Source organism: Rhinoderma darwinii, chromosome 3, assembly GCF_050947455.1.
Source record: "Rhinoderma darwinii isolate aRhiDar2 chromosome 3, aRhiDar2.hap1, whole genome shotgun sequence".
Lineage (NCBI taxonomy): Eukaryota > Metazoa > Chordata > Amphibia > Anura > Rhinodermatidae > Rhinoderma > Rhinoderma darwinii.
In genome coordinates this window covers 139,768,031-139,791,462 of record NC_134689.1, presented here as the reverse complement: position 1 = coordinate 139,791,462, position 23,432 = coordinate 139,768,031, and the positions used below count along the sequence as shown (strand labels likewise).

Below are 23,432 nucleotides of genomic sequence, written 5' to 3'. Positions count from 1 at the left end.
CAGATTGTCCACGAAACAAATTTATATGCCACGCAATATATAAGGCAGAAACCTTCATCCACCCATGCCAGAGATTGGACGCCCACCAATTTGCAGGAATTAAAAAAATTTTTGGGGCTCACCCTAAATATGGGTATTGTCAAAAAGCCCTCCATTAGGTCTTACTGGTCAACAAGACCCGCCCAAGCCACCCCAGTATATTCTGCAGTAATGCCCAGGTCTCGTTATGAGACAATAATGAGGTTCCTCCACTTCAATGACAACGCACAGGCCCCCCCAAGTACCGATGCAAACCGGGATCGGTTGTTCAAAATAAGACCGCTAATAAATTCCCTGAATAATTTATTTCTGCAACTCTACACCCCTGAGCAGAATGTAAGTGTGGACGAATCCCTCCTCAACTTTCATGGCAGACTTAGCTTTCGCCAATATCTACCTTCAAAAAGGGCAAGATATGGCGTTAAGCTCTACAAATTGTGTGAAAGCGGGTCAGGATATACCACCGCCTTCAGGATTTATGAAGGGCGGGACCGCACAATAAATGTTCCTGGATGCCCCCCTGATCTTTCCACCAGCAGTAAGATCGTGTGGGAGATAATGCAGCCTCTGCTTCACAAGGGGTACCACCTGTACTGTGATAATTTTTATTCCAGTGTGCCCCTGTTTAGGCATTTGCATGCTGCAAGGACTGGGGCATGTGGTACCATGCGCAAAAACAGAATTGGTTTTCCACAGCAATTAGTGGGGAAGCGCATGGTAAAGGGGGACTCCTGTGCTTATGCATCTGAGGAATTGCTGGCGGTCAAGTTCAGGGATCGCAAAGATGTGTATGTGCTAAGCACGATTCATACCGCAGGAACAGTGGCAGTGAGGGAAAGAGGGGCAACATCGGACAAGCACAAACCAGTGAGCGTGTCCGAATATAACAAGTACATGGGGGGGGTGGATTTAAGCGACCAGGTTTTACAGCCCTATTTAGTAAAACGCAAAACTAAAACCTGGTACAAAAAGGTGGCCATTTATTTGTTACAGGTGGCCATCCACAACTCATTTGTGCTCTATAAAAAAAACAGAGGCAGAGACACATACCTGGATTTCCAGGAGAAAATTATTGAAGGCCTCATTTTTGATGTTCAGGACACCCGAGAATGCCCCCAGTCTGAGGATGTCACGCGACTGACTGAAAGACACTTCGTCAGTCGGATTCCCCCAACAGCAACCAGAAGCAACCCCCAGAAAAAGTGCCGCGTCTGCAGAAAAGACGGGCACCGCAAAGATTCCCGATATTTCTGTCCCTCATGTCCCTCGCAACCAGGCCTGTGCATTGAGCCATGTTTTAAAAAATACCACACTGTTCTGAATTATTAGATTTTAGTTAATTTGTTGAAAATATATTTGCCCTACATTACGTTTTTATTTTTCCCCTGATTTTACTCCAAGGGTGAGGGAGGGAATGGGTGGGGGGTGGATGTCATGTTTGATGTTTTCTAAAGTTCATCTGCTGGAGAGCTCCATTTGCATTAACCTGAAATTTCTTATTTTAGAAAACCCCAAAAAATAAATTCCCATTATACCGCTAGATGAATATTTTGGGATCTCTGCTTCAAGAGCAGATATTTTGGAAGTGTTATAGAAACTCTGTTGAGTTTTGTAAAACCAGCTTTGAAAAAAAGCGATTTGTGAAATAAGCTTCTTCTATCGTCCGCCCTCCTACTTCTCTATGTGATAAATAAGGCCACATATTTGGTATCCCCATGCACGGGAGAAGTGGCAGAATGTGAACGGAGATTAATTTTGACCGTGGTCTATACCGTGTGTGAAAAATGCTGGTATAAACTGACGCATTTGCTAAAAAATTGCTAATTTTATTTTGATCCATCTTATTCAAGAAACTTTCAGAAGAAAACGGGACTGTCTAAAAATATGATAAACCCCTTGAAGGAAACCTTGTGGGGTCTACTTGTGTGAATGAAGTCATTTATGGGGTGTTTCTAATGTTTCAGCAGCATTAGGCCCCCCAGAAAACAGTATGCTGCTATAAAATCAAGTGCAGAATTCCTGGACCGAAAAGGCCAAAAAGCCTCCTTTTATGCCAAGCCCTGGCACATGCCCGTGAATAAAGCACACATATTTGGTATCCCCATGCACGGGAGAAGTGGAAGAATGTGAAATGCGATGAATTTTGTCCGTGGTCCATTTTGTGTGTGAAAAAGCTAGCATAAACTGGCGCAATTGTTAAAAAAAAAAGGTAATTTTATTTTGTTCCATCTTATTCAAGAAACTTTCAGAAGAAAACTGGACTGTCTAAAAATATGATAAACCCCTTGAAGGAAACCTTGTGGGGTCTACTTGTGTGAATTAAGTCATTTATGGGGTGATTCTAATGTTTCAGCAGCATTACACCCCCCAGAAAACAGTATGCTGCTATAAAATCAAATGCAAAATTCCTGGACCAAAAAGCCTCCTTTTATGCCAAGCCCTGGCACATGCCCGCACAGCGAATAAGGCACACATATTTGGTATCCCCATGCACGGGAGAAGTGGAAGAACGTGAAAGGAGATGAATTTTGGCCGTGGTCTATACCGTGTGTGAAAAATACTAGCCTAAACTGACGCATTTGCTAAAAAAGTGCTGATTTTATTTTGTTCCATCTTATTCAAGAAACTTTCAGAAGAAAACTGGACTTGCTAAAAATATGATAAACCCCTTGAAGGAAACCTTGTGGGGTCTACTTGTGCGAATGAAGTCATTTATGGGGTGATTCTAATGTTTCAGCAGCATTAGGCCCCCCAGAAAACAGTATGCGGCTCTAAAATCAAATGCAAAATTCCTGGACCGAAAAGGCCAAAAAGCCTCCTTTTATGCCAAGCCCTGGCACATGCCCGCACAGTGAATAAGGCACACATATTTGGTATCCCCATGCACGGGAGAAGTGGAAGAACGTGAAAGGAGATGAATTTTGTCCGTGGTCTATACCGTGTGTGAAAAATACTAGCCTAAACTGACGCATTTGCTAAAAAAGTGCTGATTTTATTTTGTTCCATCTTATTCAAGAAACTTTCAGAAGATAACTGGACTTGCTAAAAATATGATAAACCCCTTGAAGGAAACCTTGTGGGGTCTACTTGTGTGAATGAAGTCATTTATGGGGTGTTTCTAATGTTTCAGCAGCATTAGGCCCCCCAGAAAACAGTATGCGGCTCTAAAATCAAATGCAAAATTCCTGGACCGAAAATGCCAAAAAGCCTCCTTTTATGCCAAGCCCTGGCACATGCCCGCACAGCGAATAAGGCACACATATTTGGTATCCCCATGCACGGGAGAAGTGGAAGAACGTGAAAGGAGATGAATTTTGGCCGTGGTCTATACCGTGTGTGAAAAATACTAGCCTAAACTGACGCATTTGCTAAAAAAGTGCTGATTTTATTTTGTTCCATCTTATTCAAGAAACTTTCAGAAGAAAACTGGACTTGCTAAAAATATGATAAACCCCTTGAAGGAAACCTTGTGGGGTCTACTTGTGCGAATGAAGTCATTTATGGGGTGATTCTAATGTTTCAGCAGCATTACACCCCCCAGAAAACAGTATGCGGCTCTAAAATCAAATGCAAAATTCCTGGACCGAAAAGGCCAAAAAGCCTCCTTTTATGCCAAGCCCTGGCACATGCCCGCACAGTGAATAAGGCACACAGATTTGGTATCCCCATGCACGGGAGAAGTGGAAGAACGTGAAAGGAGATGAATTTTGTCCGTGGTCTATACCGTGTGTGAAAAATACTAGCCTAAACTGACGCATTTGCTAAAAAAGTGCTGATTTTATTTTGTTCCATCTTATTCAAGAAACTTTCAGAAGATAACTGGACTTGCTAAAAATATGATAAACCCCTTGAAGGAAACCTTGTGGGGTCTACTTGTGTGAATGAAGTCATTTATGGGGTGTTTCTAATGTTTCAGCAGCATTAGGCCCCCCAGAAAACAGTATGCGGCTATAAAATCAAATGCAAAATTCCTGGACCGAAAAGGCCAAAAAGCCTCCTTTTATGCCAAGCCCTGGCACATGCCCGCACAGTGAATAAGGCTCACATATTTGGTATCCCCATGCACGGGAGAAGTGGAAGAATGTGAAAGGAGATTAATTTTGGCCGTGGTTCATACCGTGTGTGAAAAATGCTAGCATAAACCGACGCAATTGTTAAATTCTTGCATTTTTTTCCAATTTTGCCCACTTTAGTGAAAAAAAAAAAAATGATATATACTGACAAATGCCACTAAAACAAAGCCCTATCTGTCCTTTAAAAAGAGTGTAAAATTCAAAGATGAACTTTATTCACCTGCTGAGTTATAGTCATGTAAAGAAGCGCATAGCAAAATTGTGAAATTTGCTCTGGTCATTTAGCTGTAAAACAGCCTAGTCCTTAACCGGTTAAAGACATTTTGGTTTTATTTATGCATAGAAATGCAATGCATATAAATGTAATGCTTTAGGACAAAGCCCCACGTGGCGGAATCGCTCTTGAATTCCGCTGCGGACACTCCGCAGCGTTAATCCGCAGCAGAGCCGTTTCTCAATTGCCTTCCACTTCTTTTTAGTAGGCTTCGTTTAGACGTGGCTAAAAATTCCGCTGCGGAGCATAGGCTGCGGTGCGGAATTTGGTGTCCGCAGCATACAATGGATGTTGCGGACCAGTGGCGGACTGGTTGCGGACTCATTGCGGAAGTTCTCCATTGACTTCAATGGAGATTCTAAATTCCGCAATGAAGTCTGCAGATGTCATGCACATGTTATGTGTGCTGCGGATGCGTCTTGATTTTTTGACATGACATTTCTTCATTCTGACTGGACCTATGTATTTCTAGGTCTACAGCCAGACTGAGGAAGTCAATGGGGCTCCCGTAATTACGGGAGCGTTGCTAGGAGACGTCAGTAAATAGTCACTGTCCAGGGTGCTGAAAGAGTTAAGCGATCGGCAGTAACTGTTTCTGCACCCTGGACAGTGACTACCGATCCCAACATACAGCAACCTGTAAAAAAAATAGAAGTTCATACTTACCGAGAACTCCCTGCTTCTGTCTCCAGTCCGGCTTCCCAGGATGACGTTTCAGTCTAAGTGACGGATGCAGCCAATCACAGGCTGCAGCGGTCACATGGACTGCCGCGTCATCCAGGGAGGTCGGGCTGGATGCCGAAAGAGGGACGCGTCACCAAGACAACGGCCGGTAAGTATGAAATTCTTTTACTTTCACTAGGGAAAGTGCTGTCCCTTCTCTCTATCCTGCACTGATAGAGAGAAGAGAAGCACTTTTACCGCAGTACGCAGCAGCAAGTCCGCATCAATTTACTGCACATTTTGGGCAGATCCGCCGCAGTATCTGCAACGCAGATTCTGTGCGGCATTGATGCGGACAGCTGCGGAGGAAAACTGCCACGTGGGTCCATGCCCTAATAAGTAATAAAAAGCTCATTCTTACATGTCATCTGAAGTCTAATGCTACTTATTTCTCCCAAAGGGAAAATCTATAATCAGAAACTCTAAAAAAAACTTATGATACTAATGAGCAGAAAATCTACGAATTTATCCAGAAAACACCACAAAAGCATAACACAACCTCAATGTATTTTTAAATATTTTAATGAGTACATTTATCAGTTTAATGGGCCTGTGCCCTTAAAATTGTCCCTCTTCCAATCAGTTTTTTTTCATATGGGTACATTAGAGGGAGAGGTACTTACATATGGATCAGTAACCAGAGGGGAAACAGACCAAAGGTGCTTACAAGTACTGCTGTCCAAAAAGCCTGGACATTCCTTGTGGCTTTCTGTCCTCCCCCTTGTCCTTGGGCACACCAAATATCTGGGTCTCTCACAAAGAATGTGATAGGTAGGGTGAGGAGGTGCTTTAAATGCCCAGATCACAAGTTAGAAAAACTGGACTTCAATTTGTACATGGGCACCCCATTACATCAAGGATGGGTGTGAAGGTACTGTTAATTTTCTGTATGCAGGATAGAAACGGTAACGTTTTAGTGTATTTCCATAGAGGGCAGTAAAATAGGGAAAAATAAAAATTTGTAATAAAAAACATAATTAAATTGGGGACCGAAAACCTCTTATGAAACTGCTATGGTGTTTACTTACCTTTTTCTGTTAAATAAGGGAGTTTTTTTTTTTAGCACTATGGAGCATAAGCTGCTTGAAGATGATGGTAAAAGTTTATTTTCTTCAGCTTTCAAAATGTTTGCTCTGATACATTATTATATGTGCTAACCCAGAAATAGCCTCATGGCGTCATTCCGAAGAACTATTTTAAATAAGCTCCTTTTTTAAACAAATGTGCTTCAGTACTTGGTAGCAGTATAACCAAAACTGTTACTTGGCAAAAAGCAAACAGTGTGCTGAATTTCAGAGAACGCTTTTTATTTCAACGGGAAAAAGCATTTCTGTCGAATTTTGGCCTTAACTATCTCGGAAAGCGATCAAGCCAAATTTTCTTACTTACCCACAAAACAAAAATGTGCAAATATTTTCAACAAACACGGAAGTATTGCTCTTTGCCTTTTCAGAGCTGTTTATTTTGAAGAAGTTTCTTAAAATGCATTACTCTGGTCTAGTCTTATCAACCAAAACATTTTACATACCACTGGATATCCCAACAGAACGAGCAGCACAGATCACTTATTTAGAAACCTTGCTTTCCTTCAGGCAGCGTCTTAAAGGAGAAACAATTGCATCTCTGTTTTCAAACTATCCTCTGTGTGTTACCATCTTAAATGTGTATGTGCAAAACAGAAATTGGAATGGGGATCAATAAAAATGTTTTTCAATTTGGACACAGTAAAGTACAATCATGGTTCAATTTGATCCTCTTTTAAAGTGGCCTCACTAATGCTTAGTATAACTAGAAGTAGACTGTCAGAAAACTTTGACAGGCATAACATAAAAGATGGTTATTTCACAGTTACTTTTCTGGACACAATAAAAACGGAACAGCAATTTTTTGCCCTCAGGCAGTGACATTTTTGAGTTATTTTTATCCCTGTTAAGCTTGGCTGGAAACATACTGCTTGGACAGAGTATATGGATGATATGGCTTTCCTTGTATTTAATATATGAATAGTTTTTCTGTTGGATTATGTTATCTATTTCAGGACTCAAACACTAGCTGCTGCAACCATAATCCAAGCAATTTAGTTACACTGTCCCCTTGGAGAAGAAACGGGGGTAATCTTTTATTGCTTTTAGGTGTTAAGTATCTGCAATAACTACACGTTCATAAAAGTAAAATAAAATAAATGCCTATACATAATACCCTTTGAAATGCTTGCTCCTTAACCACTTCCTGACCGGAGGCTTTACCCCCCCCCCTTCATGACCAGGCCCATTTTCAAGTTTTAGCCATGTGTCGATTTAAAAGTAAATTGTTCTTCTATTACTCTTCCAATCTACATGTATTTGGTCTTGTTTTTCTCAGAACATATTGGGCTTCCATATTGTATAAAAAAATTATAATAGATATATTTTAATTTTTAAAAAATGTAAAAGGAAAAAAAGGGAAATAAAAAAAAATGTGCATATGTAATTTTAGGTGTTTTTTTTTTTTAGATCTGGTGCATGCCACTGGGTAAATACATATTTGGCAACTTCTGCCGTGTTTAACGATACCAAATATGTGTGTATGTCTTACACGCTGGGCACAAGGCGGAGCTTACAATGAATGGTGCGCAAACTGGCTTTTGGAGAGCAAATTTTCCATAGCGATCTTTGTGTATGCGACCAGTGTCACGGCCAAAGTTGCCGTGTAGCGCCAGCCTAAAAATGTTCGATACATCTACACATATGATATGAAAGATATAGATAAAGAGATAGGTAGATAGAAATAATAATAATCTTTATTCATAGAACACAAAAATAAATTAATCGCAATTTAGATCTATCTATCTATAGTTGACCAAGAATAGGCAGCACTCCAAATAACAGTGAAAAAATTGCCTTTTTATTAGCCCCTGTGCAACGTTTCGGCTCCACATATGGAGCCCTTTTCAAGCAGGAAAAAGGCTCCATATGTAGAGCCGAAACGTTGCACAGGGGCTAATAAAAAGGAAATTTTTTCATTGTTATCTGGAGTGCTGCCTATTCTTGGACGACTATAGGAAATTTGGAGCTGTGATCGAGCTCCTGGGGCGCGCACCCATCCATATTTTGACTGGTGCTGCTGGACGGTGGACTTTCTATCTATCTATCTATCTATCTATGCAATATCTATCTATCTAGATACACGAGATAGATAGATATTAGATAGATATTACATACATATATAGATAGATAAATAGATATGAGAGATATTACATAGATAGATAGATATTACATAGATAGATATGGATAGATATGAGAGAGATAGATAGAAATATATTTATTGTTTTATTATACACTGTTCTCCCTCTCCTGACAGCCTGCCAAAAGAGGGAAAAGTTAGAGGGGGGGGGTGCCACGAGGGGGGGGTGCACGAGAGGGAGGGGGTGCCGCGAGGGGGTCGGGGGATCGCCAAGAGGGGGGGCAGGGGTGCTGCGACGATGTGGAAAGTATAGTGATCATTGTGACAGTTGTCACAATGATCACATGCCCAGAGACCTCACTGGTCACGCTGTGCAGGGGAGGGGGCAAGCTGTATGACGTTGATTGGACAGCGTCTTGCAAACAAAAGACAGACAAGGGAAACGGTCTGTCACTTAACTATACATTTAGCAGAAGAAGTACAATTTAAATATTTTGCTAAGTAGAAAGGACCTTATAAAATGGCATTAAATCGTCAGAGGAAATCTGCCATTTTCTGGGTATAAAAAACACACCATACAAATAGTTTCTAGAAGTCTTCTGCTGACTGTGATTCAGCCTTGCTGACGTTTTGTCCTGTCTCAGACCCAAACTGTTGGACTCAGGGCTGAAGCGATAAGTAAAGCACTCTTTATTTTATTATGATATTTACGTGTATTACTGCTCCTTGATTTCTTTGCTATCATTCTGTATCTCTGACTAATAAACCTGCATTAATTGAATCTTGATTTGGCTTCAAGGCCTTTCTTTCTTCATCAGTATCGTCCTTAACCCTTCCCAGTAGGAAAAGTAGAGGTGTTACCTATATCAACAAATCAGATTGCAGCTTTCATTTTCTAAAGGATATCTGGAATCTGGTTGGTTCCTATAGGCAACTTATCAACTTTTCGTTTGCACTATATTTGATCCATTTTCCCATCATATTTTGTTTATCAAACATAACCGTGATATTCTGCATACATCATAAGATGGTACCAATGCAATAATTTGAGGTGTAGCTATGAAATTAAAATAATGTTGTTGTTTTTTGTAACAATAACTAGTAAAACTTTGTTATTCTGTATACAAACCCCATCCATATCTGAAGATTAAGGCCTCATGCACACGACCGTGGTGTTATTCTGGTCCGCAAATTCCAGGACCGTGTTCCGTGGAATGTCATCCGCAGTTCATCCGTATGTAATCCGCAGTTCATCCGTATGTAATCCGCAAAAATGCGGATGAAAAAAAAAAAAAAAAAAAGGACTTTTAAACAGGATGCCAAAAGCTTGGTCAAACCCCCTTTAGAAGGTCACATGATCGCTCTGGAGCCATTTCCTGCTGCATTTTTCCTGATCTTTGCTTTGTGCGAGTTCAGTGAGATTGCGCTGCTGATATAGCTGTGGTTTTTGTCAGTTTTACTCACTGCGAACATGTCTTCTGATGATGTGGATGATGTACTCCTGCACTGGCTCCTCTCCAGGCGATTTGGACAGCAACCACCAATGCTGGACGAAGAACCGAGGAGGAGGAGGAGATATTGGTTTCACCCCATTATCTCACAACGGCTTAGGAAGGGGCATTTTAACATGCTGTACTCAGACCTGCGGCAGCACCCGGACAAGTTCCTCAGCTACTGCCGTATGTCCGTGCAAACTTTTGACTGTCTGCTGGCGGACCTTCGTCCTGGACTGATCTTCCAGGACACCACCATGAGACGTTGCATTTCTCCAGAGGAACGCCTGATCGTCACTCTGAGGTAAGAAAACCTAAATCCCCTTCTACGACATGTCTCTACCCTGCAAACAATATTAGTATACTTGTCCCCTGTTCATATTGCCGCCTTGCCACCGTGTTGCAGATATTTTTCCTGTCTGTGCATATTTTGTTATATATGTTTTTTTTTTTTTTTTACAGATTTCTTGCTACCGGCAACTCCTTTGCATCGCTACATTTCCAGTTTCTGCTGGGGTGCTCCACTATTTCGAAGATTGTCAAGCTTACCTGCGAAGTCATCTGGCAGCAACTTCGAGCAGCAGTTATGCCAAAGCCCAAGCCAGAGGACTGGATTCGGATTGCCGATGGCTTCTTCCAATCAGCACAGTTTCCCAACTGTGTTGGTGCGCTAGATGGTAAGCACATCTGCGTAAAAAAGCCTGCTCACTCAGGGTCTCAGTATTTCAATTATAAGCAGTTTTTCTCGGTGGTGCTGTTGGCCTTGGCTGACAGTGACTATCGGTTTATAATTGTCGATATTGGGGCCTATGGAAGCTCTGCGGATGCTGGCATCTTCAGGGCTTCCAGAATGGGTGAACGTCTAGCATCTAACCAGCTCGACCTTCCGGAACCTAGACAGCTTCCAGGATCTACAGGACCACCAGCACCCTTTGTCATTGTGGGTGATGAAGGTTTCGGACTGTCCCCTCACCTGATGCGTCCATTCCCTAGGCGTGGCTTAGAAGAACAGAGGCGCATTTTTAACTACCGCCTTACACGTGCAAGACGGTATGTGGAGTGCGCCTTCGGAATTCTAAGCAGCAAGTGGCGTGTGTTCCAGAGCTCCATTCAGATGAATCCTGAAAATGTGACAAAGGTTATACAAGCGTGTGTTGTCCTCCACAATTTTCTGAGGATTCATGAGTCGGCAGTGGACGCAGAGCTGAACCATTTCTCTACTAATTACATCCCTTTGGACTACACACCACATAGAAGACCTGGAGTGTCTGGACTGGCAGTCCGTAATTTGTATACAGACTATTTTGTATCACCTGAGGGAGCAGTTCCTTGGCAAAGGGATGTGCTTCGTCTGCCAAATTAAAATTTGAGAGGGACTGTTGTATTTCCGGTTTATGTTACAAATGTTAGTAGTTAAAGTTGCAGTAGTAGAGTAGGGACTCGCAAGAGAATGAGGACCCTTGACGCAGGTTGCGAGCTAATGTATTTCTGTTTTGTTTTTTTTAATTCTTTATTAATTAAAAAAAATAAATAAGCGATTATTTGCATTTGGCAGAAATGCAGACCAATACCTCATTATGTTTTGCAATAATAATAAAGACAAACACATAATTAACTATAAACTTATTTTATTTCTTGCATAAAATAGTGTCAACAAACATAAACAAAACTATGTTATATAAGTAAATTATAAATTGTAGAAGGATTGCGAAGGTGCAGGTTCATGATGTGGTCGTGGAACTGACTCCCCCTGCTGCATGTGCCCATACTGTTGCTGAGAAGGTCCTGGCATGCCATAAACTGAACGATCGTCACTGAATAGCGGCATTGAGTCTACATATGACGGATGCTGGATGCCTTGCGCGGTTGCTGCAGGTGCTGGAGGGACAGAGTTGAAGGTGCTTGCATCACACCCCCGTCTATGAAACTCGATGGCCTGATGCATTGCACGTGGGTCAGGATGTGTCGCAAATATTTCCACGACTTCCATTAGTGCTGTTTGGCACCTTATCTGTCTGGAAATTGGCACTCTTTTAAGAATATTAGAGAGAGCGCGACAGAAGGTGCCCTCTTCAGTTTCAGTAGCTCTTTTCTCCAAGTGCTCTAATACACGCAAGTCGACTTCCTGCCTTGGCTCTGTACGTGTTGGACCTTTGGCAGAACGTCGACGTTTACCTCGGGGTATAATTTCTTCGTCCGCGGCACAGACTGGATTATCCACTGTTGTTGGTTCCACTGTCACAGGAGTGGAAGTGGACCTAGCAGTCCCCAAAGCTACGTCAGGCTCTTCAATTTGAGTCTCATCAGAGTCTTGTTCTTCCTCCAGATTATCCTTGGTTCTGTTTGAAAATGAAAACATAATGTTAGGGAATTTTTGTAGTAATTTAACGTCATGTCTACAGCTGGCCAAATACACTATGTATGCATCACTACATGCAGAGACCTAACTAGGAAAGACAGGGCCGCATAGCAAACTTTTGACTGGGGTCATCCCTCCACTGGGTGTAACCCCCCCCCTTGTAGATAGTGCCTTTTTTGCTGCCCCCACCCCTGTAGATAACGCCATACAGCCCCACACTGTACACTGTATGGCATTATCTACCGGGGTACTATATGGCGTTATCTATAGGGGGACTGTACGGCGTTATCTAGTGAGGGGGCTGTATGCCGCTAACGCCATACAGGCCTCCCTCCCCGCCCCCCGGACAAATGCCACCTATAGTGTGTCCTACAAATACATGCCTTATCGCTGGCAGCGATAGGGTGAAGGGGGGACTGAAAGTCCCCTTAAGTTCTGCCGTCTGCACATCTCCCAAAAATTGAAAGGAGCGCTGGTTATGTATGCGCACAAGCACGACTTTGGCTCCATTCATTTTGACGGAGCTGGCGAAAGTACGAGGTTTGGGATGGAGAAGTTCAGGGTACTTTCTGTCCCCCGTTCTCCCTGTCAATGCCAGCGATCACACATGTATCCCCGATTCAGTGGTTAGGGGATACATGTCTGTTGTTTAATGTCAGAGCGGGGAGATACCTCCCTGCTCAGCCGTAGTGTTCAGTTGCGTCCCGCTGTAGCCGTCATAGCGGCTGCTAGCGGAGCCTCCGGACATGGTGGAGTCCCCTCATGCCGCGGTCCCCGTAGCACTCGCTACGGCTGCTACAGCGGTACTTACACAACTGGCTACATGGGCAGACTACAATGATCAAAGTATATAAGCAATACTTACGGGCCAACCTGCATTACATCAAGAAGAAACGAAAGTTGTTTGGTGTACATGTATGGCTTTTTTTTCAGACGTCCGTCTCCGCTCTTCCCCTTGTCATTTATCTCACGCTTTAATTGGTCTCGGCACGTGTTCCAGCGTGTTTTGACGTTTTCGACTATGATATAAAATAAACCAATCACAGATCAACATTTTAGAAGAGTACATTACTAGATATTAGGAAATGTTGTTTATTATATGAAAATGATGCCGCAAACAAATCTGCACCTACATTTGCATATTTGACAGGTAATTCCGACGTTGCAGAAACTACAGCAGACTTGCCACGTTTTCCATGTGCCCACACGACAGCGTCCGTAACGGCTGAAATGACGTTGCTGGTTTCAGGAGAAAACATCACCCGTAATTTCAGACGTAAAGGCATGTGCTGGCGCTTTAACGCAGCGTCCTTTACGGACGTAATTGATTTTCATAGGAGCCCATGAATAACGGCTCCAATTATGGCACAAGAAGTGACAGGTCACTTCTTTGACGCGGGCGTCTATTGACGCGTAAATATACACGCCGCTTGAACACACAAACGTCAGCCCATTGCTTTCACTGGGCAGATGTTTGTCAACGCTATTGCGGCGTATTTAGCGTGCGTAATAGAGGTCAAACACCCCCGAATTACGTCCGTAATTAGTGTGTGGGAACATACCCTCATAGTGACATGTCACGTTTTGATCGGTGCTGTTCAGAGCCATGAGACCCCCACAATCTCACGTGCACTTCTGCAGCTTCATTTCAGCGATTGGTGGGTGTTTCAGTGATCCAACTGCCAACAATCAAAATGTCAGGCATGTCATTATGACATGACAGGAGTACTCAGAAACCGCATCAAGGTGTGAAACTTACCCATGCGCTTCTTTTGCACTTTAGTTGCCTTCTCCCACTCAGGATGCACCTCACTTGCCAGGCAAGATCTTTCATATTCCTGTCTGCATATTCTTCCACCCGCTTATTCCACAGACAGGGCTTGTGCTGGACCAGGATGATTAGTTTCTCAACGTTTATTGAAGCCATGCTGCTCTCTGCTGCTCTCATGCACTGTCTCCAGACTTCACGACGACAGAAGTCATTTCCGGTCGTCGCCTAGCAACACTTCCGCAAATCCGCAAACTGCGGATGACACACGGCGGTGTATCCGCAATTTCCACGGGCCCATTGACTTCTACGGCCCATAATAAGACATGTCCGGAATTTCTGCGGCACGGATGTGCGGACATGCGGAGACCCGTGAAAACACGGATAGTGTGTATGGGACCATAGAAATGAATGGGTCCGCAATTCTCCCGTGGATTTGCGGGGGAATTGCGGACGCAAAAACACGGTCGTGTGCATGAGGCCTAAATCCACTAAAAACATACAAAATAGATATACTGTAATTTACTTGATAAATCAAGCAGCGAAAATAGATGAATTTGTCACAGCAGGTGCTAAAATCTACTTGACCTCTACCAACAATATGTATTTTCGATTAACTACTATTTTTCTTATTTATGCATTCAGATTTAGTTCAACTCCTGCAGATCACCTAAAATAAACTTTATAAAGAGCATCTGTTATCACCTTTATCCTTGAACACCATTTATTTTAACTTAAATAGATCCAAAATTCTTAATATAACTTTTGGAGCTCTGGTTATATATGGTTGGAGCTCTGCTTTTCTATTAGAGAACCTCAATCCCTGCCTAGAAATAGAGTTAAATGATACAATTGTGGCTTCCTACAGACACCAATAGGGCGGCCTAAAAGGCGTATACCCACAGCTACACTATTTCTCATGAGCTACAGAAACAGCATAGCTCGCATTGCTACTCTGTTTTTTGTAACTCCCATTCACTTCTGTAGGAGTTACGGAATCAGTAAGCTCAGCTGTTTCCGTACTCCTGGCCACCTTGTATCTCAGTGGCCGGAGAGCAGTGCTAATGGGACAAGGCAGGATCGGTGCAAGGGGGCCCCGTTCTAGAGATAGGTGGAGGTCCCAAAGGTGGGAACTGCATTTATCTTACATTTACCAAGATGAGAATACCTCTTTAGGAGCTTACTGTATACTCTTTATATATTAAACTCAATAATAAAAATGTATCTAGTAAAATCCTCCAAGTAGTGGCTGCAGAATTGTATAATTCAACACTTTGTCTATGATAAAGATATATTAATACATTATCAGCACGTGTTCGACCTAAAAACTACATGGTGTTAAAAAGTCGAATTTTTAGACTAATCACTTTAGAATGACAAAATAATAATAAAAAAAAGTAGTATCAATGAAAACGGCTGCTCATGAATATTCATAGGGGCTCTATTTAGCCCTCTAAAAATATATAACTTTAGCATCTTTATCTACATGCTTGATTAACTTCACTTTCAATGTTGATCTATAGTGAATGAAATGAGCAAAATTGCTTACTAAACTAGTCTACAAGCTCCAGGAGCCACCAAGCTGAGTCATTCAGAGATGAAGAGAACTTCATTTTCACACCTAATTCAAATTAGCCAAAAACAACTCAAATGGAAACTAAAAACATGGGATTCCAGATTCAATTAAATACGAACACAAAAAAAACTAACAATGAGTAAAACAAAAACAAAAAAAATAGATGAACAAAGCTCTAAAAAGTGCAGTATGTTGTTGAATGTAGGATATTACTAAATATCCATTGTATGAAAAACATAAAAAATGTGCTCCAGAAGAAATAAAACCGAACGACAACAAAATTTTTTAATGTACAGTATTCATAGAATGATCTAGTGTGTATTTATAATGTATTTAGAAGATTTGTTTCAAAAGTAGATTGACAGTACATTGGTATGAGATATATTTTGAAGAGAAAAATACAACAGGACATGTTAGAGATTTGTACTGATTGTCTGGACTGGATACGCTCCTCAGAGGACCAGGACCAGGTTAATATGGGTTTTTAACGCTTTTTCAACAATTATTTGCAATTTTCTTCATTTTTACATATGGAAATATGTTTTTTTTAAGGAGACTAGCTGTTAAGCAGACACACATACAGTATTTTTTCATAGTATTCAATATAGGTCAGAAAAGAGGAGTAGAACCATGGCAAACTCCCAGGGGGCAACTAGGTCAAAATCACTTCAAGTGAATAACGTATTACATAGAATTCTGGATTGCCAGTGAATGGCACCAAGTTTTGGAAAATGAAGCCTTGGTGCCTATGTTCAAGGATATCAGCTCATCCATTTTCATGAATAAATTATGAAAAATATGAATATGGATTTTTAAGTCTCCACAGCAATGGTATGCAGCCCTGGCAGCATGAATAGAAGTTGAAAGGGTTGTATATCCATAGGGACATTCAAATGTGTTTCTTACTATCTCATTTTGAAAAATTAGGACAACTACTAATTTCACTACTCTCATTTTTTTTTCTTTACTATTTAGTGGGGATGACTGTATGGCTGAATAACAGAGTCACAGAACGCCCATTCCCGATCATTGCCCTGAATAAAAAGGGTATCGATCAGCTGATGAATGAGCAAACGCTCGTTCATCGGCTGATCGCATCGTTTATGCAGCGGAAAATAAGATCATTGTCGGCAGCACATCTGCCTGTGTAAACAGGGAGATGTGCTGCCGACATGATAGAAATGTATGGGGACGAACGATTGTAGCAACGAGCGCTCGTCCCTATGCATTACTGATAATAGCCCCTTGTGAAAGGAGCAAACGAGCGTCAATCAACGAACTTGCCTACTTGCAAACACAAACATAATTCACACAAAATGTTTATATATATATATATATATATATATATATATATATATATATATATGCAAAAGTTTTAGGCAGTTGTGGAAAAATGCTGCAAAGTAAGAATTCTTTCAAAAAGAGAAGTCTTAATAGTTTTTTTTAATCAATTAACAAAATGCAAAGTCAATGAACAGAAGAGAAATCTAAATCAAATCAATATTTGGTGTGACCACCCTTTGCCTTCAACACAGACTCAATTCTTCTAGGTACACTTGCACACAGTCTTTGAATGAACTTGGCAGGTTGTTCCAAACATCTTGGAAAACTAACCACAGATCATCTGTAGATGTAGGCTTCCTCAAATCCATCTGTCTCTTCATGTAATCCCAGACAGACTCGATGATGTTGAGATGAGGGCTCTGTGGGGGCCAGATCATCACTTCCAGGGCTCCTTGTTTTTCTTTACGCTGAAGATAGTTCTTAATGAAATTGGCTATATGTTTGGGGTCGTTGTCCTGCAGCAGAAAAAATTTGGAGCCAATCAGATGCCTCCTTGATGGTATGGCATGATGGTTAACTATCTGCCTGTATTTCTCAGCATTGAAGACACCATTATTCCTGACCATATCCTCAACTCCATTTGCTGAAATGCCGCCCCAAACTTGCAAGGAACCTCCACCATGCTTCACTGTTGCCTGCAGACACTCATTATTGTACCACTCTCCACCCCTTCGGTGAACAAACCGCCTTCTGTTACAGTCAAATATTAAAAATTTTGACTCATCAGTCCAGGGCACCTGCTGCTATTTTTCTGCACCCCTGTTCCTATGTTTTCGTGCATGGTTGAGTTGCTTGGCTTTGCTACTGCCTCAAAGGTTTGACTTTTTGGCAGCAATTCTTCCATGAAGACCACTTCTGGCCAGACATCTCCGAACAGTAGATGGGTGTACCTGGGTCCCAATATTTTCTGCAAGTTCTGAGCTTATGTCACTGCTGGACATCTTCCAATTTCGAAGGGAATTAAGCATGACGTGTCTTTGATCTGCTGCACTAAGTTTCCCTGGCTGACCACTGCTTCTACGGTCCTTAACTTGCCCATTTCTTTGTGCTTCTTCAAAAGAGCTTGAACAGCACATCTTCAAGCCACAGTCTACTTTAAAATCTTTGCCTGGGATAGACCTTGCTGATGTAGTATAACTACCTTGTGTCTTGTTCCTCTGCTCAGTCTTGCCATGGTGGACCTGTGAAATTAAACGGTCTCCCACAACCTCACCTTTGTAGCAGAGTTTGGCTGTTTCTAATCCAGTTTTAAGCCTCCTACACATCTATTTTTGTTACAGTTAATGACTGTGTTTCAACTTACATATGAAAATAACTATCATTGTCACCTGTTTGGCATAATTGGTTACTTTTACACCTTAAAATAGTCGTACAAAATCAATGACTTTGTGCAAGTGTGCCTAGAAGAATTTATGCTGTTTTGCTGAAGGCAAAGGGTGGTCACATCAAATATTGATTTGATTTTGATTTCTCTTCTGTTCAATAACTTTGTATTTTGTTAATTGATAAAACAAGACTATTAAACACTTCTATTTTTGAAAATATTCTTAATTTGCAGCATTTTTCCACAACTGCCTAAAACTTTTGCACAGTAATGTATATGCACACATAGATATCATACAAAATAATGCTGCATATGTTGTATAATTATCATAACAAACATTTACATAATGTAACAAAGCCGTTATTTTCCTAAGACCACTAAAGTAGGTTTCATAAGTTTCTTTTATTGCACATACATGAACAAGGATAGACAGACTGGTAATCTGGGCGTCTTGAAAAAAATATTTAGCTGCTTTTGCCTTTCTTTTTTCCTCCTCCCCAACCACCACTGAATTGAACTGGATTGTCTCTAAATGAGATGCGTTCCTTCCGCTGAGGTCCAGAATTCGTTTTCACTGGTGCAAATACATTTCTGTCTAAAGAATAATAATAATAAAAAATGTAAATATATTAAACACATTCGAATAAAGAGAAAAAACCTTGGCATTGGTATCTCGACAAAAAAATCACTAACAGCAATAACTTCCAGATGATGGCACTAATCCAGGCAAAACTGTTTAAATATATAGCCAAATGAACTAAGAGATATTTGCGAAATGGAATGTAGGTATCTATTGACAGCAGTGTAGAAGAAACATTTTATATGTCAGACCCTGTAAGAACTTTTCATGCCTCATGAATAAGAATTGCTTAATCAACTACGCAACCCAATTTTCTCATATTTTTCGAAGAAGAAGATTGTAAGGTGGAAGATACTTAAAGAAGCACTCCAGTTTGTTTTTTCCTATCATTAGATGCCTATCTCCTAATATATATTCTCAGCGAGTATTACGCTATTTAGTTATTCCTTTCTATCTAAATTCTAAAATCTACAGCAGCTAATTTAGATAAGTCAGCCTCTTCACTTCCTGATTTATGGACTGTACCAAACAGGTCCTCTACAGAGGGGATACAGAAAGATGCTACTAACTACTGATGAGCATACACATAACTGTCATACAGTTATAAGTCAGGAGGCTGAGCTGCGACCTTCTTCATTATAACAGGATGATAGTCATGTGCCTGCTCATCAGTAGTTAGTGAAAGTTGTTTCTGTGGCAAACCTGTTTGGTACCGTCTATAAATCAAGAAGTAAAGAGGCTGACTCTTATCTACATTAACTGCTGTAGATTTTATCAGGTCAGAGCGAGGTAACATAAAACAACTGAAAAGATTAATTCAGAAAGAAAGGAATAACGAAGTAATAATCACTATATATATATTGGGGGGATAGGTACCAGAGAAACACAACTTAATATTTATTGGCCAGAGTCTGCATTTTTTATAAATATCCCACACGTGGCCCTAGTGTGCTATTGGACTGAAACACAGTCCTCAGAAGCAAAAGGAGCACCTAGAGGATTTTGGGGCCTTCTTTTTTTTTAGAATATATTTTAGGCACCATGTCAGGTTTGAGGAGGTCTTGTGGTGCCAAAACAGTGGAGACCCCCCAAAAGTGACCCAATTTTGGAAATGACACCCCTCAAGGAATGTATCTAGGGCTATAGTTAGCAATTTGACCCCACAGGTTTTTTGCTGAATTTATTGGAATTAGTTTGTGAGGATGGAAATCTTATTTTATAAAAAAACATAGAATGTTCTAATTTTTACAAGGAATAAAGGAGAAAAAGCAATTTCTCCCGATTATGGCAATATGCCATATGTGGTCATAAACTGCTGTTTAGACCCTTGCAGAGCTCAGAATGGAAGGAGCGCTATTTGGATTTTGGAGCGCAGATTTTGCTGGAATGGTTTTCGGTGTCTTGTCCCATTTGCAACTCCCTGGAGGGACCAAAATAGTGGAAACCCCCCAAAAGTGACCCCATTTTGGAAACGACACCCCTCAATGAATTTTTCTAAGGGTATAATTAGCATTTTGACCACACAGTTTGTTTGCTAAATCTATTGGAATTAGTCTGTGAGGATGAAAATCTACTTTTTTTTTTTTAAACATAGAATTTTTACAAGGAATAAAGGAGAAAAAGCACCCCAACATTTGTAAAGCAATTTGTCCAGAGTATGGCAATACCCGTGGTCATAAACTTCTGTTTGGACACACGGCAGGGCTTAGAAAGGCAGGAGCGCTACTTTGCATGCAGACTTTGCTTGATTGGTTTTTAGTTGCCATGTCGCATTTGCAGAGCCCCTTAGGTACCATTACAGTAGAAACCCCTGAGAAGTGACTCCATTTTGGAAACTACACCTCTCGGGGAATTCATCTAGGGGTGTAGTGAGCATTTTTATTCCACAGGTGTTTCATAGATTTTATTAGAATTAGTCAGTGAAAATTAAAAATTGAATTTTCTACAAAAATATGAAGTTTTAGCTTCAAATTTTCTATTTTCGCGAGGGCTAATAGGAGAAAAAACACCACACAATTTGTTACTAAATTTCTCCAGAGTATGACAATACCCCCTGTGTGGCCCTAAACTGCTGTTTGGGCACATGGCAGAACGCAAAATAGAAGGAGCGCCATTTTGGCTTTTAGAGCGCAGATTTTTCTGGATTGGTGTACGGGCACCATGTCGCATTTGCAGAGCCTCGGGAGTACATTAGAAACCACTGAGAAGTGACCCCATTTTGAAAACGACACCCCTCAAGGCATTTATCATTTGCATGGACATACGACAGGGCTTAGGAGTGAAAGAGCACAATGCGCATTTGAGGTCTATTTTGGTGATTTTCCCAGCGTTGGCCCACAATTGCAGGGCTCGGAGGTCAAATAATAAAATAAACCCCGAAGTAGTGACCTCTATTTTGTAAACTGCACCCCTCAAGGCAAAGGGGTGCAGTGAGCATTTTGACCCCACAGGGTTTTTTATTTATTAGAAATGAACGCTCAAAGTGCAAAGTGAAAATTACAATTTTCCACGGATATGCCATTTTAGTGCCCAATATGTGGTGCCCAATTTGTGCCATTGCAGACAAATATCTCATAATTTGTTAAGCGGGTTCTCTCGGGTATGGTGATGCCATATATGTGGATGTAAACTGCTGTTTGGGCACACTGTAGGGTTCAGAAGGGAAGGAGCGCCGTTTGGCTTTTGGAGCACAGATTTAGCTTGGCAGTTTCCTGTTTGGGGTTTTGCTGGTATTTCAGTTTATAATGTAGCCGCATATGTAAGCTGTGCGGAGTACATCAGGGTATAAATAGAGGGTATAATAATGCAGTAAATAAATAATTCGCTATATGTGGCCAGTGTCACATGGTGCACAATCTTATCCACTTTTAGAACGCTCTGCAGAATTTGTGTCGCCATAGTCTGAGAGCCAGAACTTTGTTATTTTTTCTCCACTGGAGCCGTGTGAGTGCTTATTATTGCAGGACAATCTGTGGTTTTCATTGGCACCATTTTGGGGTACATGCAATTTTTTTTATCCCTTTTTGTTCCATTTTTTGGCAAGCAAGGTGACCAAAAACAAGCAATACTGACAATGTTTTTTTATTCTTTTTTTTCTACTAAGTCCACCATGTGCTATAAATGACATCTTTACTTTAGTCTGCGGGTCGATATGATTACGGCGATACCATATGTATATAGTTTTTTTTATATTTTACAGCGTTTGAACAATAAAATCACTTTTTAAATCACTTACCACCATATTCTGAGAGCCATACATCAAAAAAGCTGTGGGAGGGCTTGTTTTTAGCGGGACGGGCTGTAGTTTTTATTGGAACAATTTTGGGGTACATGCAACATTTTGATCACTTTTTATTCTTATTATTCTAAAAGGCTTCCGTGCTTGGCAGACCAGAGGCCATTGCTAGGCCTCCGGTTGCAATAGCAACCACCAGCATCCCGGCGACAGAGGCGCAGGGATGCCGACAAGCTGGAAACCACCTAGATGCAGCGATCGCTTGACCGCTGCATCTAAGGGGTTAATCGGCAAGGATTGGAGCATAGCTCCGGTCCTGGCCGTTACAGCGGGATGTCAGTTGTAATATACAGATGACACCCGCTGGTGATGGCGCGTAGTCAGTCTCTGAGCTCGCTCCGTCACCATCACGTACAGTTACGTGAGAAGGCGCTAACAGATTAGTGCTGACGACGTAACTGTACGTGATTGGGCGGGAAGGGGTTAATAAAGAAGAGACCTTTATCATTCTTAAGTGAGATACAGTTTTTTTAATACATATTTTATTGAATATATCTATATGAACCACAAGTTCCCACATATTCTTGCAGAGATTTCGGTTAAATGTGGCTGCAAAATGATACTGCTGGAAGAGTACTGAAGAGAATATGGCTCAAATTTTAGGAACAAACCGGCACAAAACATTGCCCAACCTGGTTACCCCTCTTCAAGTCTGTAGGTTAGAAGTTAAAAAGGCCTGATGACCCAAATTACCAGCATCATACCCACTGAAGCCAGTGATTTGATGCAGCGATCACGTGGCTATATGGGCACATCATTGATGCAGCCATGTAAACAAACCGCATCGAAAAAGACTGGAGCGGCTGCGCTGGAACACCGGGGGATCTGCCAGGTAAGTAATGCAGCTTTTTCTGGCCTCATTTTTTTTAACTCCTAAAACCACTGTTATTTTATAAGGGATGCAAGTATTTACTGAAGCAGAGATATCGGGGAGCAGATAGGTCCTCTTTAACCCTTTAGCAACCACCAACACGCCTTTTCATGGCAGTCACTAAGGGGCCTTAGGCTAGGCCGTCGCCTTTTCACGGCAGACCAGTCTAAGCCCTGCACGGGTGTCCCGTGCAGGCTGAAGCTGGGGCTCGGCTATCTGATGACAGCTGGGCTCCTGCTCCAACGGCCGCGATCGAAGTTTACTTCGATCGCAGCCATTTAACCCGTTAAAAGCTGTGGTCGATAGCGACCGCGGCATTTAACTTGTTTACAGCCGGTGGGAGCTCCCTCTGTCACCCATCGGCGGCCCACAAATGCAATTGCAGGCCTCCGATGAGATGCCATGCCAGCCGGGGGCCTGATAAAAGCCCCCAGGTCTGCCCTGGGTATATACCTATTAGGACGTGCCGGAGGTATGTCCTAATGGATTGCCTGTCAGATTTACACTGACAGGCAATAATGCCTTTGTATATTAAGTATACCAAAGCATTA

At 41.5% G+C, this 23,432-nt stretch overlaps 1 protein-coding gene across 1 annotated transcript in view; it reads right to left on the bottom strand.

Moving 5' to 3' along the window:
* Positions 1–18,518: 18,518 nt before the first annotated feature.
* Positions 18,519–23,432, bottom strand: part of LRRIQ1 (leucine rich repeats and IQ motif containing 1) — a 191,920-nt gene continuing 187,006 nt past the window's right edge. The window contains exon 26 of the mRNA XM_075856801.1: positions 18,519–18,730. Coding sequence (XP_075712916.1) covers positions 18,600–18,730 — 131 coding nt within the window. The 3' untranslated portion in view covers positions 18,519–18,599. The remainder of the gene's footprint in view (positions 18,731–23,432) is intronic.